Source organism: Salvelinus namaycush, chromosome 28 (genome assembly GCF_016432855.1).
Source record: "Salvelinus namaycush isolate Seneca chromosome 28, SaNama_1.0, whole genome shotgun sequence".
NCBI classification, from domain to species: domain Eukaryota; kingdom Metazoa; phylum Chordata; class Actinopteri; order Salmoniformes; family Salmonidae; genus Salvelinus; species Salvelinus namaycush.
This window is the reverse complement of record NC_052334.1, coordinates 12,477,882-12,504,907: the sequence shown is the minus strand read 5'-3', so window position 1 is coordinate 12,504,907 and position 27,026 is coordinate 12,477,882. Positions and strand designations below refer to the sequence as shown.

Genomic DNA, 27,026 nt, shown 5'->3' with positions numbered 1-27,026 from the left:
ACAAAATCCCCATTAACCTAATTTTAAAAAACTACATAAAAAAAAGAACTGACAAAACTTACATTCTACAATACCTAAAGAAATGTTAAAATTCATAAAAGATGGCGCCTAAAACATACCTTGGTCAAAGCATCAGAGATATCAGCCAAGCACTTAAGCTTAGGCTACATAGACCATTGGGTGAATGTGGAACAAAGGGGTTTGTCTGTGGTACCAGCAGGACCTCTCGCTCGGCCTCCCCTCTAGGCTTAGCCTACGTAATGGAGCAGAAAGCCCCTGCCATTCCATCCATCCCTCGCACTGCAGACCCCACCGACACCAGCATGCCTGCCAGCCACTCCCCATGACACTGCAATCGCTCTGCTCGCACTAACAGTCACAGACGGACATTTACAACGCTCATATTTTCAATAATGTATTTGAGCTGATTAGATATGTGATCAGTGCAATTCTTATAAGTTACAAGGGAGAGTATATACAAAACACTCATAAAAATGCATTAAGAAAATGTGGTCCCTATCCCTTTCACATCTTTTCAACAGACAACCTATAGCATTGGTTGGCAACAGGAGAGTTGTTTTATTTGGCAGCCCTAAAGTTTTTAGGATTTTTGTTCTTTGGTCAATAAAATACTCTAAAATCTAAATTCAATTAAGGTATGAAATTGTTAATTTCAAATACAATATCTATTTTTGGGCTTAGTTGTAGTCAACTTGTGGTGTATAAACTATTACAAAAAAATCATCCCACGACAGATTCCTTGATTTCACACAACATATCAGCTATTCTAAACACAATCTAGCATCTCGTTCGTTACCTCAGGTAATTAAGAGGTCTAATAGAGAGAAAAGAAGAGACTTGTTTTACAGCCAGAATGAAGTGGTGGTGAGACGTGTGTGTGTGAGGCTGCATTTGTTTGTAACGGGTGAGGAGTCTGGTGAATTCTAAACAGGTCAAGAGAGAGAGAGGGAGAGCCCCCCCTGCTCTCTTTAGCATGCACACTGCAACCTGAAACCCAAACGAGTGTTGAGACAGCCAAGGGCACCTTAACCATGGAAGGGCTGTTCTGTTTTAGCATGACAATAGAGACATGCTCTGTCCCAAACCAGGTGCTTTGTTGCCTCACAGCACCTGGGATAGATAGGCCATCGAAGACTGAAGCACTGCAATGCACCATTAGATGGGTAGCCACGATTAAAACGGCTCAACCCTAGCCTACGGTTTCTATAGTCCTGTTTGTTTTGGGGGTATGAGCATGTTGCTAAATACAGAGATCGTTTTGGATATACTATAGTCAGATAATATCATACGGGAGATCAAAAAGAAAAGATTGAGTGACAAAATGAGTGTGAGATTGTGATATTTGTTTATAAATCACACTTGAAGAAAGGGGCGGGGGAGTGTGGGGTTGTCGCTTACTCAGACAGCTGCTTTTCCTATTGCAGTTAGAACTGATGAGCCAATTTGTGTGAACAAAATTTCAGAAACTCAACATTTTACCAACCCCGTCTTCCTCTGGCATTCAACCAATTATTTTGACCATATAGTAGTATTCCCCAGGAGGTAAAAACCCTACTTTGAAACAGGGACAGAAACCAGGATACAGAGTATCTATAAATAACTGGCAGTTGGTTGGAGCAGGCGATATGCTTAGAGGGCAGGAGTCTCTGAGGAAAAGTCTTTCTCGCCCCTCTCTACAGAACATAAAATAACCATCTCATAACCCACCTAGGAGCAACGATGGTCCATGATACTGAACGCCACCTCCAACAATCACAGGCTGGAGGAGAGACACAATCTAAAACATAGCGCCAGTCAAATACTTATCAACGGGCATCTCAAAGCTCCTCTACTCTACTACCAGTAAGCCTTTAATGTACATCTGCTGTTGAAAAGAATACTGGTTTGTGTCATGTTTCCAGGACATACATAGCAGCCATTGTCCCCGTCTCTTCCTCAAGCTCACATATGGAAGGCTCCAGTTGGTATTTATGGGTTATCTGAGCCATGTGGGACTGGAAACCACACTGCCTGCCTGCTGCAGACAGTGTCAGTGTGTACATATGACCATTTGTCTCAGTAACCCAGAGCAGAGCTAGACCATTAGGTTTAACTCACAGCTAAATAACAGGCATGCAACTGTGCTCTCTCTCTCTCTATATATATATATATATATTTAAAAAAAATATTCCACTGGCTAATGGGACAGTGAGGAACCATGTCACATGAACAGCCTGCCTGCTGCATTGTAAACGAGGAGGTATACTCAGGCTTGTGCAAGCATTTTCACACAGACACACACACCCACCCACCGCATAAACATGGAGAAATCGTGGTACTGTTTGAGCATGCACCAATAGTATAACCATCAGCAAGATGAGGCGTCCTCAGTGAGAAGCATGCCATAAGAGCTGACTGTTTATAAGCACAATGAGGAGAGCAACTTGACATTCCAATGCCAACTTGTTGAGGACTCTTTTTGTTGTCTTGCTGAGAAGCACAGCTGTTCAAATTGTGGGCCCATCCAATGCAAGTAAACCATTTACCAATCAGATAGCTGCAACTAAGGCAGCCTAACAGATACAGTAGAAATAAACACTTGTTCACATGTATTTAAAATCGCTCTGGAGTAATGAGCTTGCAGAACTACTACAATTTACAATGTTATCTAACATATGGTAATGTTACCTTTACATATTGAAAGAGGTTATGATGAATAAGCATGGCACCATCTGATCTCTATACATGAGTCCAACGTTAATTTGGCTTTGCAGTAAGGTCTGTGTGTAATAAACACATTTAAATATGAAATAAAGGTCTTTTGAACCAGATCTTAATGTCAAGGTTGTCATCTCCAATTACAGCATATCTTATGTTAGATAACATTGTAAATTGTTATAATGCTATGGTTGAGCTATATATAAATATATGGACACAAAAATAAATAAATAATTTATTATACCTCAGTGAACCAGCTACTGTAACAGTCTAAACTTATTAAATAAACTGACATTTCACCAAGGGTTAATATCAATGGAATTTATTACAATTTACTCAGCTCCAAGGCACATTACAAGTCTTCTGTTACTACAGAAATGTATAAACAAACATTTTACATTAATGTACAGCATTTTGCTCTACCTTTAAGCATCCGTGCATCATCAAAGCAAACGGGAAGAGAAATGAATAACACGTAGTAAAATATTTTCGATCACAAGAAGAAAAGAGATACTTGCTGTAAAAAAAAAAAAAAAATGTCATAAACTAAAAAAAAGTCCTCAGAATGATTTGTACCCAATATAGGAGTTAGAGCAAATTGTCATTACTGTTATTGGATATTAACTATGCGTAGTTTCATTTTACAGACATATATTCATTGGGCGTTTAAACTGGCCTTTTTATAATGAGAGAAGTGCATGAGTTGGAAGGGAAAAAACGGCAGCAGTGATTACAAAGTGAAAGTGCTTTGACTCGTCACTGCCATCCAAATACAACACTAGTACCCGTCAAAACACCCTCCATAAAATTAGGTGACATCACATACTGTACTGTTCCGTTGATTCAAAAAACAGAAATATGAGAAGGAGGGGACGTCTCTGTACATCAACAATTTTTGTACGTTTTGAGTATTCACATGTGTATACTGTATATATTGGACTAAAATGCACGTTTCTATGGGAAGTTATAGGACATATCTATGGGTCCCTCTCCTTTTTTACCTTAACGTCCCCAGCTAATATTGTTGCTATCTCACCTTGCATGAACGCCCAAGGCACATTAGAACCTACCAGGGGGCATTTCTCTCCGCTAGGACAATACACCTCGCCAGTTGCTCCCTGCGCTTTGATGCTCTCTCGAGAACAAGGGAAACAGAATTTATGGTTGGGAACTGACGGACACTGAACGAAATGGGTATCCTCTAAACGTTCGTGGCAAATGGTACAACACAGAGGTCCGTTGTTTGCCATGGGCGAATCTGGAATGTTTTGCGCGTGGACCTGATCCATGCCAGAATGCGCATTGGACTGGGAGGGACCCCCGGATAGATTGAGATCTCCGTTACGGGAAGCCAAACGCCTCTGCCCCGAAACAGAGGCGGGCGAGACCGGGCTGCTGCTGTTATGCCTGGTGGATGTGGTGGAGTGAACTGAGTTGTTGTCCTTCGGGGAGTGCGCATTGCCCAACGTGTCCGCGACAGACATGAGCGCCGCCATTGGAGACTGTCCATTCTGGGGCGTTGATTCAGGGGGCGTAGCGCGACTTGAGTGAACAGAATGACCAGGGCCGAGCGGTGGGGGTGCCCCGTGTGAGGTACCGAATGATCCGGATGCCATCGTCAGTTTTAACGCCTCGCTCTGGCTGGCCATCCACTGCTGCCTCTGTTGTTCCTGTTCAGATAGTTTTAGCGCGCTCTCTGCAGAGTCAGGTTCTGGGGAGGCTTTACGCTTACGCACGCCAATCCTCGGGGCACTCGCAGATGGCAAGCCACGAGGGATGTTTACCAAAGCAGTGGGCAGCAATGGACAGCTGGCATCAATGTAGGGCTGTGGCAACATTTCAACCCCCAGCCCCTCTTTAAAGAATCGGACCGACTCGGGCAACAAATCACCCAGGAGTCGCCAGTCCCCAGAGCCATGCTTTTTCTCATACTCCAAATATTTAAAACCCGAGGAGAGCCCTCTGCCAAAGTCCTTCATGCAGTCCTGATACATTTGTTTGGCCACCCCCGATGCGCTGGAAAATACATTACCAGATCCACTTGGGTACTCGATAAATATTTTCAATTCATAGTCCATGCCAGGCTTTGACACTGCATCGAAAGCAAACACCCTGCCCACGAGTGAATGATCCTTTTTAAACCTCACATCAAACGGGGAGCTGTTTGAAAGAGTAAGCAACGTGTCCCTTACTATTTTCGGTTTGTTTGTCCAGTCTTCGTTTCTGTTTCTTAAACTTTCACTAAGCTCAGCCAAAGCCTCCGCATTACGCTGTTTCTCTTTCAGATCTCTCTCTTGGTCAGTGCTTGACACAGAACCTGGTCGTTTACCTTGTTCTGACATGGACTGAGAGGACGTGGACAAAGAGGATCCCACAATGGATGGAGGGGGGCGGCTAGACAGGCTATGCGAGGCTATGGCTGTTGCCGAGGAGGGTCCATTCAACATGGTCTGTGGGAGAAGGTTGGGGGGGACATTCATTTGTCCTGGGACCGCAACTAGACCATGGCTCCGACGGGAGTTCGGGCTCTGTCGGTTCAACTCTGGGGGACCATCGTCCGGTTTTGGGAACCCATTTGGACCGCTCATTCCATTGGGAAGTCTGCTGGCATGGGCGCCAATACTGGAGTAGTCAAAGCGAGGTCTCTCTGCGTTCAGAGAGTAGCGGTCCATCCCCGACTGTTGTTGTTGTTTAGATGGTCCGTCCACATGGTTGATTTGCACCGTCTCCTTGGCTGATATTGCCGCCTGGGTTTTGACTGTGGGCGGCGGCAGTGGACCGGGGGATCTCCCCTCTTGGAAACCATGAGCTCGTTTGAGGTGGCGTGCAGTTTCGATAACAAACTCGATCCGATCTGCACCTTCATAATTCACACAACCCCTGCACACTGCCTCCGTAAAATCCCAAATCATAGCCCACGGCATACGGGGTAAATCGCACAGGTAACATGACTGTCTCCGAGATGAAGATACGTGTGCAGAAGACATGTTGAATGTCCCTTTCCCTGGTCCTTTTCCCCCCAGATTATTTGATTGCAATTTTTCTTTTCAGTCCGTGAATTTGCCCCCCAAAAGGAACCCTCTTCCTTCCCTACTCCTCTTCTGATGCCAGTGACGAGCAGTGATCGGTTGTAGGACTGAAATGTGCTTTACGCGCGTCTCACATCCTGACTTGGTTTGTGATTTGAAATTTTGATTGTGCCTCCACGTCTCCTCTCCCCAGTTTGGAATGCCACCTGGCTAGAGCAGTGACGTAAGCACCACGTTCCGCAGTTCATAAAAAAAAAAAAAAAAAAAAAAAGACATGCCACTTGTTGCTTTCCTAACACGCAAAGCTCAAACCACTCCCTCCTAATCTTTTGAATGGACTGGGAGCTAACAACACGAACGCACAATGCTGACCAAATTACATAAAGCAGAATATGGGTTTCTACAACTCTGGCATTTGAATGTATTTTACTACTGAGAAATTGTGTGTCAATATTATATTAGATGTCATTAAAATACCATTAATTATTATTAGATACAAATGTATTATGTTTCAAATAGATTACTTTTGCTTATGTCAGCAAAACGAAGCCTTCAATAGCATAAAGCTATTTAAGATTACGAAACAATTCAATTTGTTATGCGTTGTTTGTTTTTCACAATGCAGGAGCATCAAAAAGCATTATCTTAATCAAACCACTCTAACGAGGAAAAAACCTGGTTAAAAGGAAAACGCCTGGCTATAGCCTATCATTATGTAATGGAGCGAAAGCCTTTAATATACCTTTATTTTTTACATTTCTGATTAAAATATGTTGATAATCTGATTTAATTTGGCAACATTCATTGCAATAGGCATGTGTGATTACAATAACCGTTTAATATATTCTCCAAAAGAAAATATAAGCACAGTGTGATGGCTAAAATAAATAGGGAGTCGATACCTCTGCAATATCCTCTGTAAAAAATAACACTGGGCTAGTTGAACTAGAGATATTTTCCCTACATTTCGATTGTTTACCTACTGCACAGACAAGAGTAGCCTGCTCTGCGCACCCTCCACCCCTTCCTTCCCCTTTTCCCCCAGTCTCCCTTCCTGATTAACAACACCCAGTAGGCAGGCAGAGAATAATTTCCCCTTGTTAAACAACTGGGAGAGAAGGAGAGCGAAGAAAGAAAAACAAGGTATGGCAGCAGAGGGAGGGAGGAAAGTAGTTTATTGCAGTCTCCACATAACGCTGGCCTGGCACTGTATCGTGGTGGTGTGGTCCCTCCATCCATCCAAGCGACCAAGTATGGCCTTGGCCAAGAAAGAGTCTGCACCATGCCGCCGCTTTTCCAAAACAATGTTGCTTTCACTGCACCAAAAATGTGCCATGCTGTTAGGCTAAATGGGTACTGGTTGCACATGCGTGTATTTGTGAATACTGTGTTTTGATACATTACAGACTCGCTTTAAATTACAAGCACTGATGTCTCTGAGGTGACAGTATATGAAGTATGTATAATGCAGAGTCTGACCACATGAAATAAATGCACCTAAACAAATAACATGATTTAGTTTCATAGCCCAGCCCATCAGTGGCAGGGGAAGCTAGAAACGCCACAAAAAGAGAAGAGAAGATGGAGTCCGGTTTTTATTCAGAGTCTGTGCAATACACAGCAGGCTGAATGACTACCAGCAGCAGGCAGCAGTCGAGGTTGTTATGTGGGCTGTATGTGGACAATTCTCTCACTATTTGTGCACCAGGGATTGTGACAGACAGCCAAATGAAAGAGCAGCCATCATCAGTCAACAGAATAAGGCAGAAAAAGGTGTGGGCATAGGAAGAAAAAAGGGTTTGTGCCATTTATTCCAACACTGGGCCTGCGTGCCAGGCAAGGCTCAATACAATTCCAACACCAATAGTTTTGCTTGATTCAAGTGTGGAGCGCAATCTCACAGTAAAAAAAGGTCTGAATGATCCTAAAAGCAGATGGCAAAACAGTGCCTTCTCTCTTAGGTTTACACATATGGATACAATTCAAACATAAGCTTATTACAAAACTATGCCACATCAACTAGCCTAACTACCCAATAACATACATCCATCCATGTAAGTGGAAGGTCGGTACTATAAATATCACAGGCAGAACTCAACATCGCAACAATTAAAACGATTTACAAATTCTGCCTCAGACCTCAGAAGACTTTAAAAACAACCAAATACATAGCTTTACACAAAACAAAGCAGAGCAGGGGAGGTTAATAGTTCCCGCCTGCCTCCATCCTGAAAGGATCCTGTGATATCCCCACGGCCCCTCATGCATACACAGAGCCGCTCACATACCAACTGTGCTGATGTCTCTCTCCCTATCTCTATCTTGCTCTATGTGGAACATTTTGCAAGTGCAGGGGTTATTTTTTTTTAGCTTCAGCTAAGTGCCTGGCACGTTGCCAGACAGATGAATTCTGGGAAAGGCTTGCCAATGACAAACTGCCAACATTAAGCAGGCCTGACAGCTCCTCTCCTCCAAACTGGGCAGCAGTTCAAAGTGCTCTTTTATTTGAGAAGCTGGCAGACTGCCAGCAGCATGCAGATTTATGTTAGGGCAATTCCATGCTAACGGAATTACACCGAGACTTACTTTTCACTTTAAAACAAACCATATAGCTCTATGCACAATGCCTACTTTGAACAATTTACACAGTAAAATAAAATGAATAATTTACTGGAAAAACAGTGTAGATGCAAAGTTTGGTTACAGAATTATGGTAAAATCTCCCTCAGTTTTATTCTGTTATCAAACTTTGTATCTGCACAATTCTTCCTGTAAAGGTGTTTTTGTAAAATTTTCAGTGGAAATTGTTAAAAGTATGTTTTAAAGTGAAAAACCTGAGTCTCAGTGTAATTACATTGTTGTGGAATTGCCCTTCACCTACTCTCTCCTCTCACTCTCTGATGAAGCTGACAAATGCTGCTGCCGTTGCCATGGGGATCCTTCTGAGCTAGGAGAAAGAGCAAAGCGGTCCTGTGAATTCAAGTGCACAAGTACAGTGAAATACCCTTCTCGCAAGCTCTAAACCCAACAATGTAGTAATCAATAACAATGTAATACTAAAAACAACATAAGGTAGAGAGAACAAAAACACACGAGAACAAAAAATAAGAGCACAAAAAGTAAGCAAGCATACTACAGTGTATATACATGTTCAGTCATTTCCAGTACCATATTTACAATGTACAGGAATACTGGATCAATAGAGATAGATTTGTATTGGTGTAAGGTGACTAGGCATCAGGATATATGATAAACATTTACATTTACATTTAAGTCATTTAGCAGACGCTCTTATCCAGAGCGACTTACAAATTGGAAAGTTCATACATATTCATCCTGGTCCCCCCGTGGGAATTGAACCCTGGTCCCCCCGTGGGAAATGAACCCACAACCCTGGCGTTGCAAGCGCCATGCTCTACCAACTGAGCCACACGGGACCACGTGTGCTAAACAGAGTAGCAGCAGCAGCATGTATAATGATTGTAGCTGAGTGGGTGTGCGTAGAGTCAGTATAAATGTACAGTTGAAGTCGGAAGTTTACATACACCTTAGCCAAATACATTTAAACTCAGTTTTTCACAATTCCTGACATTTAAACCCAGTAAAAAAAACTGTCTTAGGTCAGTTAGGATCACCACTTTATTTTAAGAATTTTAAGAAAGAATGTGAAATAGTTGAGAGAATGATATATTTCAGCTTTTATTTCTTTCATCACATTTCCAGTGGGTCAGAAGTTTACATACACTCAATTAGTATTTGGTAGCATTGCCTTTAAATTGTTTGACTTGGGTCAAACGTTTCGGGTAGCCTTCCACAAGCTGCCCATAATAAGTTGGGTGAATTTTGGACCATTACTCCTGACAGAGCTGGTGTAACTGAGTCAGGTTTGTAGGCCTCTATGCTCGCACACACTTTTGGATGATTGGATGCTAAGCTAGCTAAAGACGTGGTTGATTTCATTATCACACCTTTTCCCCACATTTTAAATCTATAAATTGTTAAGGGCATTGAGCCTTATGAACTGAAAATGGCCGAAATTGTTCCAATTTGTAAAGCTAAAGATCCAGCAAACTTTACACATTACAGACCAATTTCAATTTTTTCAGCTAGCTCAAACATGTTAGAGAAGCTTGCATACAACAGATTCATCAAATAGGTTGTTATACAAACATCAGTATGGCTTCAGAAAATCTCACTGCCTAACTGGCAGTTACTTACTTAATTGACAAAATACATAAGGCAAATAACCGCAAACATCATACATTAGGTATTTTTTTGGATCTCTCAAAAGCAGTTGATACTGTTGATCCTCATATTTTATTACAAAAACTTGAAACTATGGGCGTGACTGCTTTGGTCTCCAGCTTGCCTCAGGGATCAATTCTTGGACCACTATTATTTATGATTTATATAAATGATTTGCCCAATGCATGCTCTCCCAGATATGATGATAAAAAAGTGTGCTTTACTCTCACAAAAAAATGTAAGTACCTTATTGATGTTGTTAATGATGAACTATGTAATATATCAAAAGTGGTTTAAAATGAACAAATTGTCACTGAATAAAAATATAAAAAATGTTATATTATTTGGTCCAAAGAAAATAAAATACAGATTATATAGTGGTCCATATTGATAATATACCTATTGATCAGGGCTGTACAACACGCTTTCTTGGTGTTCTGATTGATGATGAATTGTCATGGAAACCACACAAAGACAATAACCTTTAAGATTGCCATGAATACAGGGATACTTGGCAAAATGAGATATCTCCTAAACAGACGCACTGCTCTCAGTCTCTACTACACAATGATCTTCCCATTCATCCGTTACTGTAACATTATATGGGCCAGCACACACACCAAACTACTATCAATCTGTCACCTGCAGAGACACTCTGCAAGAATAATATCATCTGCTGGTTTTAGAGACCATTCAGCAACACTTTTCAATGCGGACGCCTGAGTATTTATCAAATTAGTTATTTTCAAGTTCCTTGTTTACTGCACTTTAAATCACTTATTACCCTCTTTCTTCAAAAACTTTTTTACAGCCACATATGAATTCCCTAACTACGCAACAAGAAGCAGACAACTGCTACATCACCCATATTCAAGAACAACTCATTCTCAATATACTATATGCCAAGCTATCACCGTCGTTGTTTAAAACAAAACAAATAAGAGGCACCTACTGAAGCAACACAAACATAGACACATGCATACAAACACACGGTAACATACACACATGTACAGATGGATTTTGTGTTGTAGATATGTGGTGGTAGAGTACAGTCGTGGCCAAAAGTTTTGAGAATGACAAATATTAATTTTCACAAAGTCTGCTGCCTCAGTTTGTATGATGGCAATTTGCATATACTCCAGGATGTTATGAAGAGTGATCAGATGAATTGCAATTAATTTCAAAGTCCCTCTTTGCCATGCAAATGAACTGAATCCCCAAAAAGCATTTCCACTGCATTTCAGCCCTGCCACATAAGGACTAGCTGACATCATGTCAGTGATTCTCTCGTTAACACAGGTGTGAGTGTTGATGAGGACAAGGCTGGAGATCACTCTGTCATGCTGATTGAGTTCGAATAACAGACTGGAAGCTTCAAAAGGAGGGCGGTGCTCATTGTTCTTCCTCTGACAAACATGGTTACCTGCAAGGAAACACGTGCCGTCATCATTGCTTTGCACAAAAAGGGCTTCACAGGCAAGGATATTTGCTGCCAGTAAGATTGCACCTAAATCAACCATTTATCGGATCATCAAGAACTTCAAGGAGAGCGGTTCAATTGTTGTAAAGAAGGCTTCAGGGCACCCAAGAAAGTCCAGCAAGTGCCAGGACCGTCTCTTAAAGTTGATTCAGCTGCAGGATCGGGGCACCACCAGTACAGAGCTTGCTCAGGAATGGCAGCAGGCAGGTGTGAGTGCATCTGCACGCACAGTGAGGCGAAGACTTTGAGGATGGCCTGGTGTCAAGAAGGGCAGAAAAGAAGCCACTTCTCTCCAGGAAAAACATCAGGTACAGACTGATATTCTGCAAAAGGTACAGGGATTGGACTGCTGAGGACTGGGGTAAAGAAATTCTCTGATGAATCCCCTTTCCGATTGTTTGCGACATCCGGAAAAAAGCTTGTCCGGAGAAGACAAGGTGAGTGCTACCATCAGTCCTGTGTCATGCCAACAGTAAAGCATCCCGAGACCATTCATGTGTGGGGATGCTTCTCAGCCAAGGGAGTGGGCTCACTCAATTTTGCCTAAGAGCACAGCCATGAATAAAGAATGGTACCAACACATCCTCCGAGAGCAACTTCTCCCAACCATCCAGGAACAGTTTGGTGACGAACAATGCCTTTTCCTTGCCATAAGGAAAAAGTGATAACAAAGTGGCTCGGGGAACAAAACATCGATATTTTGGGTCCATGGCCAGGAAACTCCCCAGACCTTAATCCCATTGAGAACTTGTGGTCAATCCCCAAGAGGAGGGTGGACAAACAAAAACCCACAAATTCTGACAAACGCCAAGCATTGATTATGCAAGAATGGGCTGCCATCAGTCAGGATGTGGCCCAGAAGTTAATTGACAGCATGCCAGGGTGGATTGCAGAGGTCTTGAAAAAGAAGGGTCAACACTGCAAATATTGACTCTTTGCATCAACTTCATGTCAATAAAAGCCTTTGACACGTACGAAATGCTTGTACTTATACTTCAGTATTCCATAGTAACATCTGACAAAAATATCTAAAGACACTGAAGCAGCAAACTTTGTGGAAATTTATATTTGTGTCATTCTCAACTTTTGGCCACGACTGTAGAGTCCCATGGGCACACACACATTTGTTAAATCTGTTATGAATGTATTGTAATGTTAAAAAACACTTTTATAACTGCCTTAATTTTGCTGGACCCCAGGTAGAGTATTGGATTTGTCCCAAACATAACACATTGTATTCAGGACAAAAAGTTTATTGCTATGCTGCATTTTTTGCAGTGTTACTTTAGTGAATTGTTGATAACAGGATGCATGTTTCGGAATATTTGTATTCTGTACAGGCTTCCTTCATTTCACTCTGTCAATTAGGTTAGTATTGTGGAGTAACTACAATGTTGTTGATCCATCCTCAGTTTTCTCCTATCACAGACATTTAACTCTGTAACTGTTTTATAGTCACCATTGGCCTCATGGTGAAATCTCTGAGCGGTGTCCTTCCTTTAACTGAGTTAGGAAGGACGGCTGTATCTTTGTAGTGACTGGGTGTATTGATACAACAAACGTGTAATTAATAACTTCAACATGCACAAAGGGATATACAATGTCTGAGTTCTTCATCTACCAATAGGTGGCGTACTTTGCGAGGGATTTGAAAACCTACCTGGTCTTTGTGGTTGAATCTGTGTTTGAAATTCACTGCTGAACTGAGGGACCTTACAGATAATTGCATGTGTGGGGTACAGAGATGAGGGGGTCATTAAAAAATCATGTTAAAACACTATAATTGCACACAGAGTCCATGAAACTTTTAGGCTTGCCAGAACAAAGGGCTTCAATACTTATTGACTCAAGACATTTCAGCTTTTCATTTTTAATTAATTTTTTTTAAAATTCGAAAAACATCATTCCACTTTGACATTATGGGGTATTGTGTGTAGGACAGTGACAATACATATCTATTTGATCAATTAAAAAGTCAAGGGATGTGAAAACTTTCTGAAGGCACATTACAATGTAAAAAATAAGTCAAATATTTATTGGCTAAACATTATGAAGAATAAGTATCATACAACTCTTTTTAAAGTGCACAATGCCTCAGGTATGGTACCAATGCATGTTTTTGTTTGGGAGGAGGAAATAGTCACATAGCCAATTATGTTTTCAAATCGTGAAAACATGACAAACAATATTTTTTCCCCCTCTTACCTGGATTGCACTGTTTGCAGGTTGCAATCGGTGGGTGTTGCTATGGCAACCCTAAGAAAACTGCTGCTGCACACCTCTGGCTGCCAAGCTGCTGCTGTTGTTAGAGAGGGCCTCCAGAAGTTTCCTGCAGAGACAGAGAGAGAAAGCAGCAATCAGCCACCTGCCTCAGCTCAGATCAGCACTTTATATCTCCCTCTCTCTCAGTATTCCACACATGGACACAGTCATTCAGATCACACAATGAGCTGATTGCTTCACAGAGCCTCCTGGGTTTCTTATTACATTTTCATCACAATCTCTTCTGTAGAGATTTTGCTATGCTACATTGTGTGTTCATGTTCTAGCTTGAAGATGTGTCACACAGCAAATGTATCAATATTTATTGTTGGATCCAAATGGCTTTTCTCTCTAAGCTAGCTAGTCAGATGGATGATACTGGTTGTATTTAGTCATTGTCATCAATGTATTGGAATGTTTAGTATCAACTACTCTTCCTGGGGTCCAAACATAATTACATCAGAACAAAACATCCTACATCAAATATAATACAAGACAGTACTCCAATTACACATTTACAATATCAAATGTACAATACAACAATAGTTGAGTGAGTTAGAGTGTGCGTGTGTGTTGGTGTTAATTTGCCATAGTATCTTTTCATCAGCTCAGTGAAAACAGTTAAATAAACAGATGGATGGTGCACTCCAACAACAGACAGTCAATCTGTCAGTCTGCAGGATGTCCAGCATAAACATTTCCTCTGGTCAAAGGTCAAATGGGTCATAGGAGAACGGTCTCTTCCCACTAAAACAATAACTACCATATATACTACTGGTATGTTGAATCAATGTTGGACAAGTAGGAAGAAAACCAATTGAATGGTATTGTATTCTTAACACGCTCCTGCATCCCAGTTTTTACAGCCCTGTGTCGTCTTTTCCAAGTCCAACGTCTGCTGATATTTCCAAACAAATTCCCAAACCACTTTTACAGCTGCTTAGCCCAATGACGTCAGACAGATACATTGTTTACAGCTGGAAAATATCACATGTATTGTTGCTGTGGAAACAAACTGTATTCACCAACACAATAAATAATGACTGAGTAGAGTCAAGTGCCTATTACAATGTCATTATGGCGGGATGTTGTGTGACTAGGGTTGCAAAATTACGGGAACTCTCAATAAATTACCTGGTTGGAGGATCCAGGTTGCCTGCTTATGCCCTCCTAATTCCGTGAATTCTCCAACTGAGATTTTGGGAAAACCAGGGAATTTATTGAAAGTTCACAGTACTTTCAACCCTATGTGAGCAAATACACAAATAAACAAAGCAATATACTTGCTAAACATCTGGAAGAATTCTGCCTACTCATTTCAAACAAAGCAACATTGAGCATAGGTCTATATATGGCTCCCACACAGTGGAATTCCTTTTCTTTTAGTTCCGTACCTGGTCATCTTGTTCAACAGACACTTCCTCATAATACAGGAGTCAGACATGACTCTAAATCCTATCTCTCAGGGGCTGTAATGGAAGCTCGGAATCCAATCAATGATAAGGGTTCAAACCGAATGGTGGATTTGGCTGATGGTAACTAACTAAACTACATTTATTAAATGGGTCACTGGGAAGAAAGTAGATGTTACCAAATACATTAACACATTTCCTTTGCTTATCATAAATGTGTTTTCCGCTGGTTCAATGAGTCTACAAAAGCTATCCAAAATTCAGACACCGGTGAAGTCACCGTTAGGCTGCTGTGTTCTTATTCAGACAAGAAAAGCAATTACCTGGACTGCGTCCCAATTGGCAGCCTATTCACTACATAGAGCTGTGGTGAAAAGTAGTGCACTATGGGCTCTCGTCAAAAGTAGTGCATTATATAGGGGATGGGGTGCCGTTTGGGAGGCAATTACCTCATTTGATCTGGCGCTGTAACAGGCTTAGAGGAAAGACCCCTCAGAGGAGACGATTAGGCCGTGTAATTCATCTGAATTAGGTCCAGGCTGACAGATGAATGCTCCAACTGTGCGTGTGTGTGCATGTTGTTATGGCTGGGACTGATTCTGTATGTGTCATGACTGATGATGAAATACTTGATGACATCACATTTTAAAAATAGGAGATTACCGCCCGACTGTTTCTTGAGGACACTTGGAGATGTAATGCAGTGTGTTCCAGTCAGATTGCTTAATGTTAAATCAATAATGAGAATAAGACTATGGCAACTACAACGTGAGACAGGTAATATGAGGCATTCATGAGCCAGAATTCAGCTACATCTAGCTAGTCCCTCTACATTTATGAACAGAAATCAGATACCATGGGTCTCTGGGTACCAAATCAGATTCCATGGTCATCATGATTGACGAAGGAACTGTCCCCACTTGTGTTTGTCGATTTCTATAGTGAGATTGACCAAATAGTGAAAATAAATAGATTCTAAAAACAACGCTTCACACATAACCCTGGTCTTCTCAATCTGCAATTATCTTCTAGTGTCATTATGCCAAAAGGGTTTACATAATGTAAAAAAGTATGTTCTGTTTTGTACAGACAATGTGAGTGACAGCAACCAAGTGACCTGAATCATATAATTAAGTGGCCTGAATCATTCAGGGCATGGGTTGTTTCACATATGGTTTGATGATGTGTTGAGAAACAAAGGCATGGACTAAAAATAGCCAATCCCCAAAGTGACCGCAGTCTGGCAGCTGTAGAGTTAAAACTAAAAAGAGAGAACGAGAGGTGCAAGGAGGAATAGAAATAGCATGGTTGCCATGACAACTGGCTTAGAGGTACTACCAGATACAAAATGGTGCCCCTTCAGACATCTTATAGCATAACGTACTCCTTCTCCTTTAAACATGCACTAATCATTACAATAACCAGAGAGTCACACCACATATGTACAGTACATCACTGTTGTACCCAGCCATTCACAGTTCATGAACATTTAAGTCCATCTTGAACAAACTAAATCGACAGTAATTGCAACCAAGTAATGATCAATTGTGATCTTCAAGAAAAGGACTATATGAACATATATTGTGACCTGACCAAGTCAATTAAAAAATATATGGACACATTGGACAGACAGTTATTCGATACAAATGTCAAATGCCTGTAACTGATTCAGTGCATTCCCTTATCAACACTGTTGTGTCCCTCTGGCTGCATTGCTGGCTGTATTGCTTAGGGAGGCTGATCTAGTAACACTGGTCAGTTGGCCAAACAAAGCAAGGGTATCGAGTCAATCTTACAAGACTAATGCATTTCCCAATTCTCTCTTACACCCCCCCCCCCACACACACACTCAGTGATCCATACACAGACACACAAACTGATGCTTTCTGTGCCATAATTAACTCCATTCTCACCCACACATCCATCACCATGGTCACTAAGCAGCACAGCTCCACTCCTGAGAAAGCAATTCCACATTGGTGTGTGTGTGCATGTTTGTGTGAGAGAGATTGGCGAGCAGCACCATTCTAGAGGGAGGCCGATTAGATTCAAGGGGAAGATTGTCCAAGGCTCTCACACAGGTGTAACAGAGAACCAGGCACTGACATTTCCTACCAAACATGTAGACTGCTGCCTGCACACAAATTACAGTTCAACCGAGGACAAAGGAGGAGGAGGACAAGCCAGTAATAGCCTAGGCCTGTGGTTGAATGACAATGGATAGAATAGTAGTACTTATACAGCCTTTCTGTTGTTGTCAGACATCAACAATAACTAATTTCTTCAAACCTGGGGCTTTTCAAATAGGTTTCTTATTAAGGATCACCTCCACATCAGTAAAAACATTATTTTCTACCTTTAAAAAAAGCCAACCATTATTTCACAAAGTATTTCAAGAGGGTAGGGTTATCAATAAACTAAACTCCATTGTATTTCTATTGAACACTGAGGGGCATTGTCTGTCTATTTGCACAGCTGTGCACCAGCCAGTGACATTTGTTTTCACCTGAATGGTTTCATGCTTAAAGGCCCAGTACAGTAAACAAAATAGATGTTCCTGTGCTTTATATATATTTCCAAACTATTAGGTTGGATTAATAATGGGAAAAATTATGATAATGCCCATTTAGTGTAAGAGCTGTTTTAAAGATCGCCTGAAATGTCAGCCTGTTTTGGTGGGATGGAGTTTTGGACTGCCTGGTGACATCACCAGGCAGCAAATGAGTTAGACCAATAACAGCTAATTTTCCATTTTTCTCCATCTCCCACTCAGACCACTCCCAGACAGTCCTAGCAAAATTCTTGCTTGAGAAATTGCTATTTGCTAAGAAGCTATTTTTGTTTATTTTTGACCATTTTAATTGAAACAATCACAGTAAGGTACTTATTATTACCCAGAAATTATTTGATATTGAGATAAAAACAGCTGCATTTGGACCTTTAATTGAGTTTTACACCAGAAGAGAGGAGCATACCTAATTTTCCCATGTAACTGGATGGATATTAGCAGCCAGCACAATATAATAGCGGTACAGAGTTGATATATTCATGCCGTGCGGTGTGTGAGCTTTAACCACTATTTTCCTACTTTACAGTAAATGTGGGCTTTAAAATAGTCAGTGGTGCTTTGTATGGATCTAATTATGATCTCCAATGTTCAGGAGGAGGCTGCATTCCGAAGCTTGTGGCTAGGGAGACGAGAGGGAGACCGAGCGAGGCCCGGCAGCCATTGTAACAATTCCGAGTAGTCTTGGTGCCCGGCCAACAGAGCCAAACACAGGGACATTATGTATGTTTATGACAAAACCAAGACGGAGAATTGAATGGCCGCCAAAACATGAGCTATATGTATTGCACGTGTTTATCGTTGTATCTCACAACATGTTAATAAGCCAGCCGTAGGCCTACTTGTAATGAATCCAATTATATATATATTGTCAGACAATAATTCCAAACATGCATTTGACTTAGTTTAGCATGCAACGCAGTCTGGCTCATTGTACAACGCAGGCTTTCAATTTGGTGGGTAACATTTGAAGATATTTTCTGTAATGCAGATGCTGACAGGTGTGTGTTGACCTGACTGCAATAATGTGGTGAATATGGCCCAGTTGAAATCTGTCGTGTTTGCATCAACATAAAGCGACTAATGATAATGAGAGGTTGCCAAACAGGAGTACAGAAGGCAAATGGTTATTAGTTTAAAGAACTGAGGTTGAAAGTAACATGCTTGTCTTGTATTCCATCTCATCAAGAGTGAAAAATGGAAATAGCAATCACCAAAATAAACAAGGACAGGAAAAAACAGTGACATTGCAGCCTATTAAACAGTGTTTTCAGATTTTTTTTGTGAATAAACACTTCCTTTTTAGAATCTCCAGCCTTCTGCAAAATCCTGTGCTTCCTACAGAACCAGTAGGTTGGAGTGACACTACTGCCCCCGAGTGGTGAAAATGACTCTTACATCTGTTGGAAATCCATGGCTACATCCGAAATGGCATCATATTCCCTATAGGGCCAATATAGTGCACTCCTTTTGACCAAGGCCCATAGGGCTCTGCACAAAAATAGTGCACTATATGGGGAACATGGTGCTATTTCAAACCCAGACCATGACAACTTATCAGATGCAAAGACACTTTGATGACTAACCTTGCGCTGTGTGAGGTGTATTCTGTGTCCTGGAGCTGTGCAGCTGTGTAGTGTTCTGGGTGTTCCGGAGTTTAGTGGTGTTCCAGAGTGTGGGCTTTGGGTTGAACCTGCGAGGAGCTGGGGTCTCATACTCCCTCCTTCCCTCCACTGGCTGGAAGGTTCTGGAGAAGCTAAAGTAGGGGAGACAGACAAATATACATTTTTCCACAACTAACTTATAAAAGTAGTTTCCACAAAAATTGACAATAAAGTATCTTATCGTAACTAACCAATGAGGATAAACTTTTTATTTAATAATGACAGATGTCAAGGATATTCTCTTAATTTGTTTAAATAAAGCAAGTGACTAAGGTAACTGGGTAGCCTACCTGTTGCTGGAACCACAGTGGGAGAGTGTGCAGCATCAAGGTGGGTAATATGAACGTGACCGGGTAATACTTGCCTTGCAAGTTGTTAGATAGCTAGATAAACAAACAATGCAGTCGTTCTCTGCAACTTGCTGGTACTAAGACCGCATTCAACGAGCTGTATACGGCCATAATCAAACAAGAAAATGCTCATCCAGAAGCGGCGCTCCTAGTGGCCGGGGACTTTAATGCAGGCACATTTACATCCGTTTTACCTAATTTCTACCAGCATGTCACATGTGCAACCAAAAGGGAAAAAATCCCCAGACCACCTTTACTCCACACACAGAGCTCTCCCTCGCTAATCTGACAATAATTCTACCATGATTCCTGTTTACAAGCAAAAACTAAAAGCAGGAGGTACCAGTGACTCACTCAAAACGGAAGTGGTCAGATGATACGCTACAGGACTGTTTTGCTAGCACAGACTGGAATTTATTCCGGGATTCATCCAATGGCACTGAGGAGTACACCACCATCAGCTACAGAGAGCGTTTTCACACAGTCATCCAGAACAGCTGGTGCTCCATTTAGCTAGCCTGGTAGGCTCACGTCTGGGTTCCCCTTTTAGTCGGTAATGGTTGTATTCCGCACGTGACAAATACAATTTGATTTTATCTTAACATGTTTTACTTCCCGCAACATAATTGTTTGACGTTAGGTTGCTAGCTAGTAGGCACCTCTAAAAGTTTGAAAGAACAGCACAGCAAACCAGGTAAGAAGTTGCTAGACCTGTGCTATTTTAAACAATCGTTGGGAAATGAATACAACCTGATGTCAGAATCGAGAAATAACATAGCTTCTACTGTTAGCTACTACGAGACAATATGAAAACACAGCAGCTGTTGCTTACAACAGTAACTTCCGGTCAAGGACATGATCTCGTTCGTGAAATATCTCCATCTGCTGTGCATGATAGGGACTCCACGGATCAGAACTTTAACCAAAAAACCCCAAATAGCATTAAACAAAATAATAATTAAACAACCACGGGTGAGAAAGTTAATCCAAAAACACAATATAAGCAGTAACCAACAAAATAATGATAATTAAACAAGTGCGGTTTATATTTATATTGGAATAAAGGGGGGGGGCTAGCGATAAACACTAGAATAGTACTGAGACATACCTCGTGTCACACCGGAGTTTTTATTCAGTAACACTATATCCACAATTAGAAATTTCAGTTTTCGACAAATTATTTTTCGATTTTGAATGTCATACATATCCACACGAACGTATAAAATATGTTTTTTTTTAAAACAATGTCTAATGATTATAGAATATTCTGTAACGTTACCCTTCAAGCCTCATCCACTGCAGTCCCCTTTTCACAACATGTCCTTCGGGAACATGGGTGGCTGAATGACTTCGTTGCTGTGTTGAAGAAAAGGTGATTGTTCATGCATTTTGTGCACACAGTTTGATATCTAAATGTATGTAGTGTTTTCAAAGGCTTAACTGGATCTGCTGGGCTATATAGTTAGCCTGTGAACCTTACCAAATCAGCTTGGGAGCTTTTAGCTGCATACTGAGCTTGCTTGCTAACACTACAAAAAGCCTTCAACTATGCAGCTGCTATGAATGTATGGGCAGGTGTCATATATAGCTAGCTAGCTATCTTGGTAATTCAGTACTCCCTATGCTAAGATAGTTATAGTGAACGTACATCATACATAACATGGATAGGGCTGTCATTCAATCAGTTACATCATGTGTGTAACTTCAATCCAACAGAAATTTCGAATTTGACCACCATGGCTGCCCAGGTAACAGGCAGACCAGATTTAAAAGGTATACCGTGAGGATACTTCTCACACACAATTCAATCTGGTTTAATCTGAGTGTTAAATGAATGCATTCGTAAAATATTGTTTCTGTTCACAGTTCAAATAATTTCTTGGCACCTACAACAAACTCAGAGAACTGCTTCATGGACTGTGTGAAGGATTTTACCACTAGAGAAGTAAAGCCAGAGGAGGTAGGTTGACTTCCTTGATGTTTTCTAGAGTTCCTTCTCAAACCCCATTGAATGAGAAAGTCAGAGTTCACTTCCCTCTGACCTTCTCCTCCAATGGGCTTTGAGAATGATGCGAGGTGTCAATCTCCATTACATTTCCTTTTCCCATACTCATGTCTGAGAAGTAAGTTGTTGTGGCCATCCTTCCAAATCCTGTCTCATCATTGGAGGCTAGGAAGTGGATAATCTCATCCTCCAGAAGGATCTCTTTCTGTAGCAATTGAGCCTGGAGATGAGGTTAAGTATTGGGTAAAATAGGACACAATGTGGTACCATTCCTCAACAAAATGTTATCACTGAATGTTCCTGTATGTTAAAAGTAACATCATACCAGGTTAGCTTCTTTAGTTGGAGTAGAAGCCTTTGCAGTGGACACCAATATTTGAAGAGGTATAATATGTGATGTCATAGAACTGTCTTGGTTTCCCCCTCAGTGAGCTGCCTACAGAAGTACCTGAAGATGACCCAGCGCATCTCCATGCGCTTCCAGGAGTACCACATCCAGCAGAACGAAGCCCTGGCACAGAGAGCAGGTTTAATGGGACCACGGTAGAGAACTACCGCCCTTTAAACATGGACATAACGCCAGCAGGCCCCCATCCAGTCTGATCACAACACGATCTACACACCACCATGAAGCTGTTATTTGTGAGTCAGCGGATGGCTAACGTACATCATCTACTTCTCAGGCTGATGACTGCTTGGACACTTCTAACCAGAGGGCTGTTATGAGCCCTCACAAGGAAAAGCCTGATCATGATATATGAGATCATGCTTAGTTTTGATGTGAATTTTTGTTTATTATAGTGTATGTAAGGTATTCTTTGTCTATGTGAATTAAGAATAAGATACTAGCAATAACTTGGGATTGTTAATTGTCCCCTTTTCCTATAAAAATCTATATTTGCAAGTAAATGTCTTGTACCATCATCCAGCTGTTCCCCCTTGAGCAACATTCATTAAATAAAATTACCTGGGTATACTGGTAAATTTCCCATTTTGTTTGACCGCTAAACTGTACAAAACTCTAAACGCAACATGTAGTGTTGGTCCCACACGCACAAAGTGCGTAAAGTGGCGGTCCTCAGAGCTAGTTTCATCATAGCGCTTGATGGTTTTTGTGACTGCACTTAAACTTTCAAAGTTCATAATTTTCCTCGTTGACGGACTGTCATTTCTCTTTGAGCTGTTCTTCCATATATCACCCCTACCTTGTCACAACACAAGAAGGAAAGACATTCCACAAATTAACTCAAGGCCCACCTATTAATTGAAATGCATTCCAGTTGACCACATGAAGCTGGTTGAGAGTGCAAAGCTGAATCTCAAACTATATTTTGATTTTAACCCTTTTTTGATAACATTTCATAGTTTTGTCTAAACTTATTCTACAATGTAGAAAATAGTTTAAAAAAATAACTAGAATGACTAGGTGTTAATTTTGACTGGGGGCAATAACAGTAAGCGTTAGGACAGAGGTGGACGCAGAACGTCCCTCGGAGTGTCCGTCCACATGTCAGCCTCTAAAATGATCAGTAATTCACAAGGGAAATATTTAAAAACTTTATTAGAAATGAAGAGCTCTGCTTATTTTACATTAAGATACAAAGACTTTGCTCAGGTAATCTTAATACCTTCTTTCCTTCATCCAGGAATCTGTAGATAAACTTAGCTTTTAAGGAAGTTCTGTGTTTTTCACAAGTCTATAAGGCATAAAAAATGTCAATGTTCTGAATGCTTCCATGACTCTTCTGTAGGGTTAGTTTCAGACTAATGCTGAAACCCACTGGGTCAGTATATAGTCAGTCTGTGTGCGTGAATGTTTCTACCAACTTGCCATAAAAAAAGCTTTTAATATACCAGTACAAAGATGAGGTTTAAAAAAATAATGTCATTCTTTACAGTTTGTCAAATGTATTTTTCGAATTCATGGTTTTGGAAGATCTATATACAAAAACAATCGTAAGAAACCTCTGGGCTTCACATACATATTCCTTAAGCAACTTTTATTTATTGGTCAGAACTCATGTCGAAATAAGAATAGATGTTTTAAATTATAACAAATACAAGTACCAAGAAACAAAGTGAAGACCACCAAATTATGGTGTTCCCCAAAAACCATCTAGAAAAAAAAAAAATGTTGAGAAAGTTGAGGGCCCTGTTGAAAATGGGGGAAACATGTACTGCACAGTAGCTACCCAATTGAAACATCACAGTCAAAGTCTGCTTTTAGATGAGCACACAACATTCTTTCAATATCAGAATTGTCCAAACTGTGGAAGGTTCGTGTCTCTATATTGTAAAAAATACTAAAATGTGTCCACTGACAGAATAAATATATTTAACAATGCAAGAAACCTTTTTTACACAAAATTTCAGGGCTAGAAATCTTTCATTAAATAACTTCACTGTTGTGATATATACTTTTTGAAATTTTCCATACTAAAATAAAAACTCTGCAATTACATATAAAAAGACAATACACTCGCAAAGGAAATTAGTCCACTGAAAACATTCTCCTGTGTTCCACTGTAATAAACCTTTTTCTAATCATTTTTTTATTACTTTCTTAAAAAGAGATCCAAAAATAGTTTTCATAATTAATCTGTGATGACACACTGCAATAATGGAAGACAACGGCTGCAGTTTTCAGTAAACTACATTCCCTTTCGCAATTGAATTTGTCCCACTTTTCCAAAATAGGGCAATCTGCTGTAACACATGTACTTTGGCAGTTCTGATGGAGCAAGCGAACATAATTGACCTTTTTGCAAACAATGTCCAAGGTGGTTAAGTGACCATTATTAACATGGTGGTTAAGTGACCATTATTAACATGGGTAGGGACCCTTTACATTGTAGGTTACATACATTGTGTATGTCTGGTTCTGCTGATAGACATCATTGATTCATTACTGAATCTAGATTGCTCCCGTTTGGGGAACCAGAGGAGGTTATATCTGTTTCTGACAGTAAGAAGAAGAAAAGTGCCATTGACTGTTCAAGGATGGAGAGTGAAGGGGTTTGGCTAGGAGTATCTGGGGTTTGTGGTTTCCTTTACATTCAACTCACGTAGAATCCATTTCCTGACAACACTACAGTAGGTGGACCACAATATCTACAAGGCAGGGAAGTGCAAGAAGTGGGAGTGGCCAAGTGGTGGGAGGGATGGGGGGGTGAAGGGAGACAGAGAGGGGCAGCCGAGTGCTTTTGGCCGCTGGCTCTGGTGTGTCAGTACGTGGGTACGTCTGAAATGGCACCTCTATGCCCTATATAGTGGACTACTTTTGACGAGGGCCTCTGGTCATTTAACACTGGCTTCTGGTCAAAATATTAGCACTTTAAAGGGAATAGGGTGCCATTTCGGACACAACCGTGTCTCCAGGGAGGCAGCGGGATGGTAGGAAAGGGTAGTCGTCATGGGAACCGTGGGGGAGAAGGCGTGTCATCACCTGCACTCGACAGCCACAGTGTTCTGAGTCGGTGAGGCGGAAGAGGGGCTCATCCCAGTGTCTGACGAGCCAGACGATGTTGAAGCTGTGGTGTGGGACACTGGGAGCGAGAGGGAGAGAGCAGGTTAGACAGCCGTATCCATCTTTCATTATCTGCACAATATTGTGGTGAGCAAAGAGACCATGGAAACAAAGCATACCATTACAATGAAGGAGGGGGAAGAGAGCAGGTTAGACCGCTGTAAGCATATAATAATACTTTGTAGTGCGTGTCAAAATTTGATTAAGGAATCATTCAAAAACAAAAGCATTTCAATACAAAGCTATTCAAGCAGTTTGCTCTGGAACATGACTGAGGACAAGAGTAACATTTGGTCTGAGTTGGAACAGGTAAAGCCATCCTACCTTCTCTTTCTTTCTTCTTTAACCTCTTCCGCCTCCTGTCTATGGAGGCCACTTCAGACTTGAGTGACATGTAATACTTCCTTATATCCTGTAGTTTGTCTTGTAAGAAGGAAATCCTCTCAGCACTTGTCATGCTGTCCAGTTCATCTGCTCAGAGAGACACAAAGGTTCTTATTGTAATCGTCTGAGACCATCTGAACAAATACAGTTGAAGTCAGAAGGTTTACATACACCTTAGTCAAATACATTTAAACTCAGTTACACAATTCCTGACATTTAATTCTAGTAAAAATGTAAAAAGTGAAAGTGTCTTAGGTCAGTTAGGATCACCACTTTGTTTTAAGAATGTGAAATGTCAGAATAATAGTAGAGAATTATTTATTTCAGCTTTATTTCCTTCATCACATTCCCAGTGGGTCAGAAGTTTTCATACACTCAATTAGTATTTGGTAGCATTGCCTTTTAAATTGTTTCACTTGGGTCAAACGTTTTGGGTAGCCTTCCACAAGCTTCCCACAATAAGTTGGGTGAATTTTGGCCCATTCCTCCTGACAGAGCTGGTGTAACTGAGTCAGGTTTGTAGGCCTCTATGCTCACACACACTTTCAGTTCTGCCCACAAATCCACACATTTTCTATGGGATTTAGGTCAGGGCTTTGTGATGGCCACTCCAATACCTTGACTTTGTTGTCCTTAAGCCATTTTGCCACAACATTGGAAGTATGCTTGGGGTCATTGTCCATTTGGAAGACCCATTTGCGACCAAGCTTTAACTTCCTGACTGATGTCTTGAGATGTTGCTTCAATATATACACATCATTTTCCTCCCTCATGATGCCATCTATTTTGTGAAGTGGACCAGTCCCTCCTGCAGTAAAGCACCCCCACAACATGATGCTGCCACCCCCGTGCTTGCAAACCTCCCCCCTTTTCATCCAAACATAATGATGGTCATTATGGCCAAACAGTTCTATTTTTGTTTCATCAGACATTTCTCCAAAAAGTACGATCATTGTCCCCATGTGCAGTTACAAACCGTAGTCTGGCTTTTTTATGGCCGTTTTGGAGCAGTGGCTTCTTCCTTGCTGAGCGGCCTTTCAGGTTATGTCGATATAGGACTCGTTTTACTGTGGATATAGATACTTTGTACCCGTTTCCTCCAGCAACTTCACAAGGTCCTTTACTGTTGTTCTGGGATTGATTTGCACTTTTCGCACCAAAGTACATTAATCTCTAGGAGACAGAACGCGTCTCCTTCCTGAGCGGTATGACAGCTGCGTGGTCCCATGGTGTTTATACTTGCGTACTATTGTTTGTACAGATGAACGTGGTACCTTCAGGCATTTGGAAATTGCTCCCAAGGATGAAGCAGACTTGTGGAGGTCCACAATTTTTTTTCTGAGGTCTTGGCTGATTTCTTTTGATTTGTCCATGATGTCAAGCAA

The 27,026-nt window shown here is 41.1% G+C and overlaps 2 protein-coding genes, 1 long non-coding RNA gene and 1 pseudogene across 7 annotated transcripts in view; 1 reads left to right on the top strand and 3 right to left on the bottom strand.

Annotated features, from left to right (window-relative positions):
* Nucleotides 1-3,064: 3,064 nt before the first annotated feature.
* Nucleotides 3,065-5,919, bottom strand: LOC120023535 (probable E3 ubiquitin-protein ligase IRF2BPL). Its single transcript, XM_038967564.1, has one exon. The coding sequence runs from the start codon at nt 5,703-5,705 to the stop codon at nt 3,696-3,698; it is 2,010 nt and encodes a 669-aa protein (XP_038823492.1). The 5' UTR covers nt 5,706-5,919; the 3' UTR covers nt 3,065-3,695.
* A 7,314-nt stretch (nt 5,920-13,233) lies between these two features.
* LOC120023531 lies at nt 13,234-21,086 on the bottom strand. The gene is made up of 3 exons (XR_005472700.1): nt 19,667-21,086; nt 19,299-19,468; nt 13,234-13,801 (listed from the first exon to the last, which is right to left on the bottom strand). It is a non-coding gene; the product is annotated as an uncharacterized LOC120023531 (long non-coding RNA).
* Nucleotides 21,087-21,462: 376 nt separating this feature from the next.
* Nucleotides 21,463-22,715, top strand: LOC120023044 (annotated as a pseudogene).
* Nucleotides 22,716-23,275: 560 nt separating this feature from the next.
* The window catches only part of LOC120023125 (AT-rich interactive domain-containing protein 4A-like), a 51,780-nt gene continuing 48,029 nt past the window's right edge, over nt 23,276-27,026 (bottom strand). For all 5 annotated transcript variants that reach the window (XM_038967103.1, XM_038967101.1, XM_038967104.1 and 2 more), the window contains exons 23-24: nt 25,582-25,728; nt 23,276-25,276 (exon numbers count right to left, since the gene is read on the bottom strand). In XM_038967103.1, the coding sequence (XP_038823031.1) occupies nt 25,173-25,276; nt 25,582-25,728 (251 nt within the window). In that variant the 3' untranslated portion in view covers nt 23,276-25,172. The remainder of the gene's footprint in view (nt 25,277-25,581; nt 25,729-27,026) is intronic.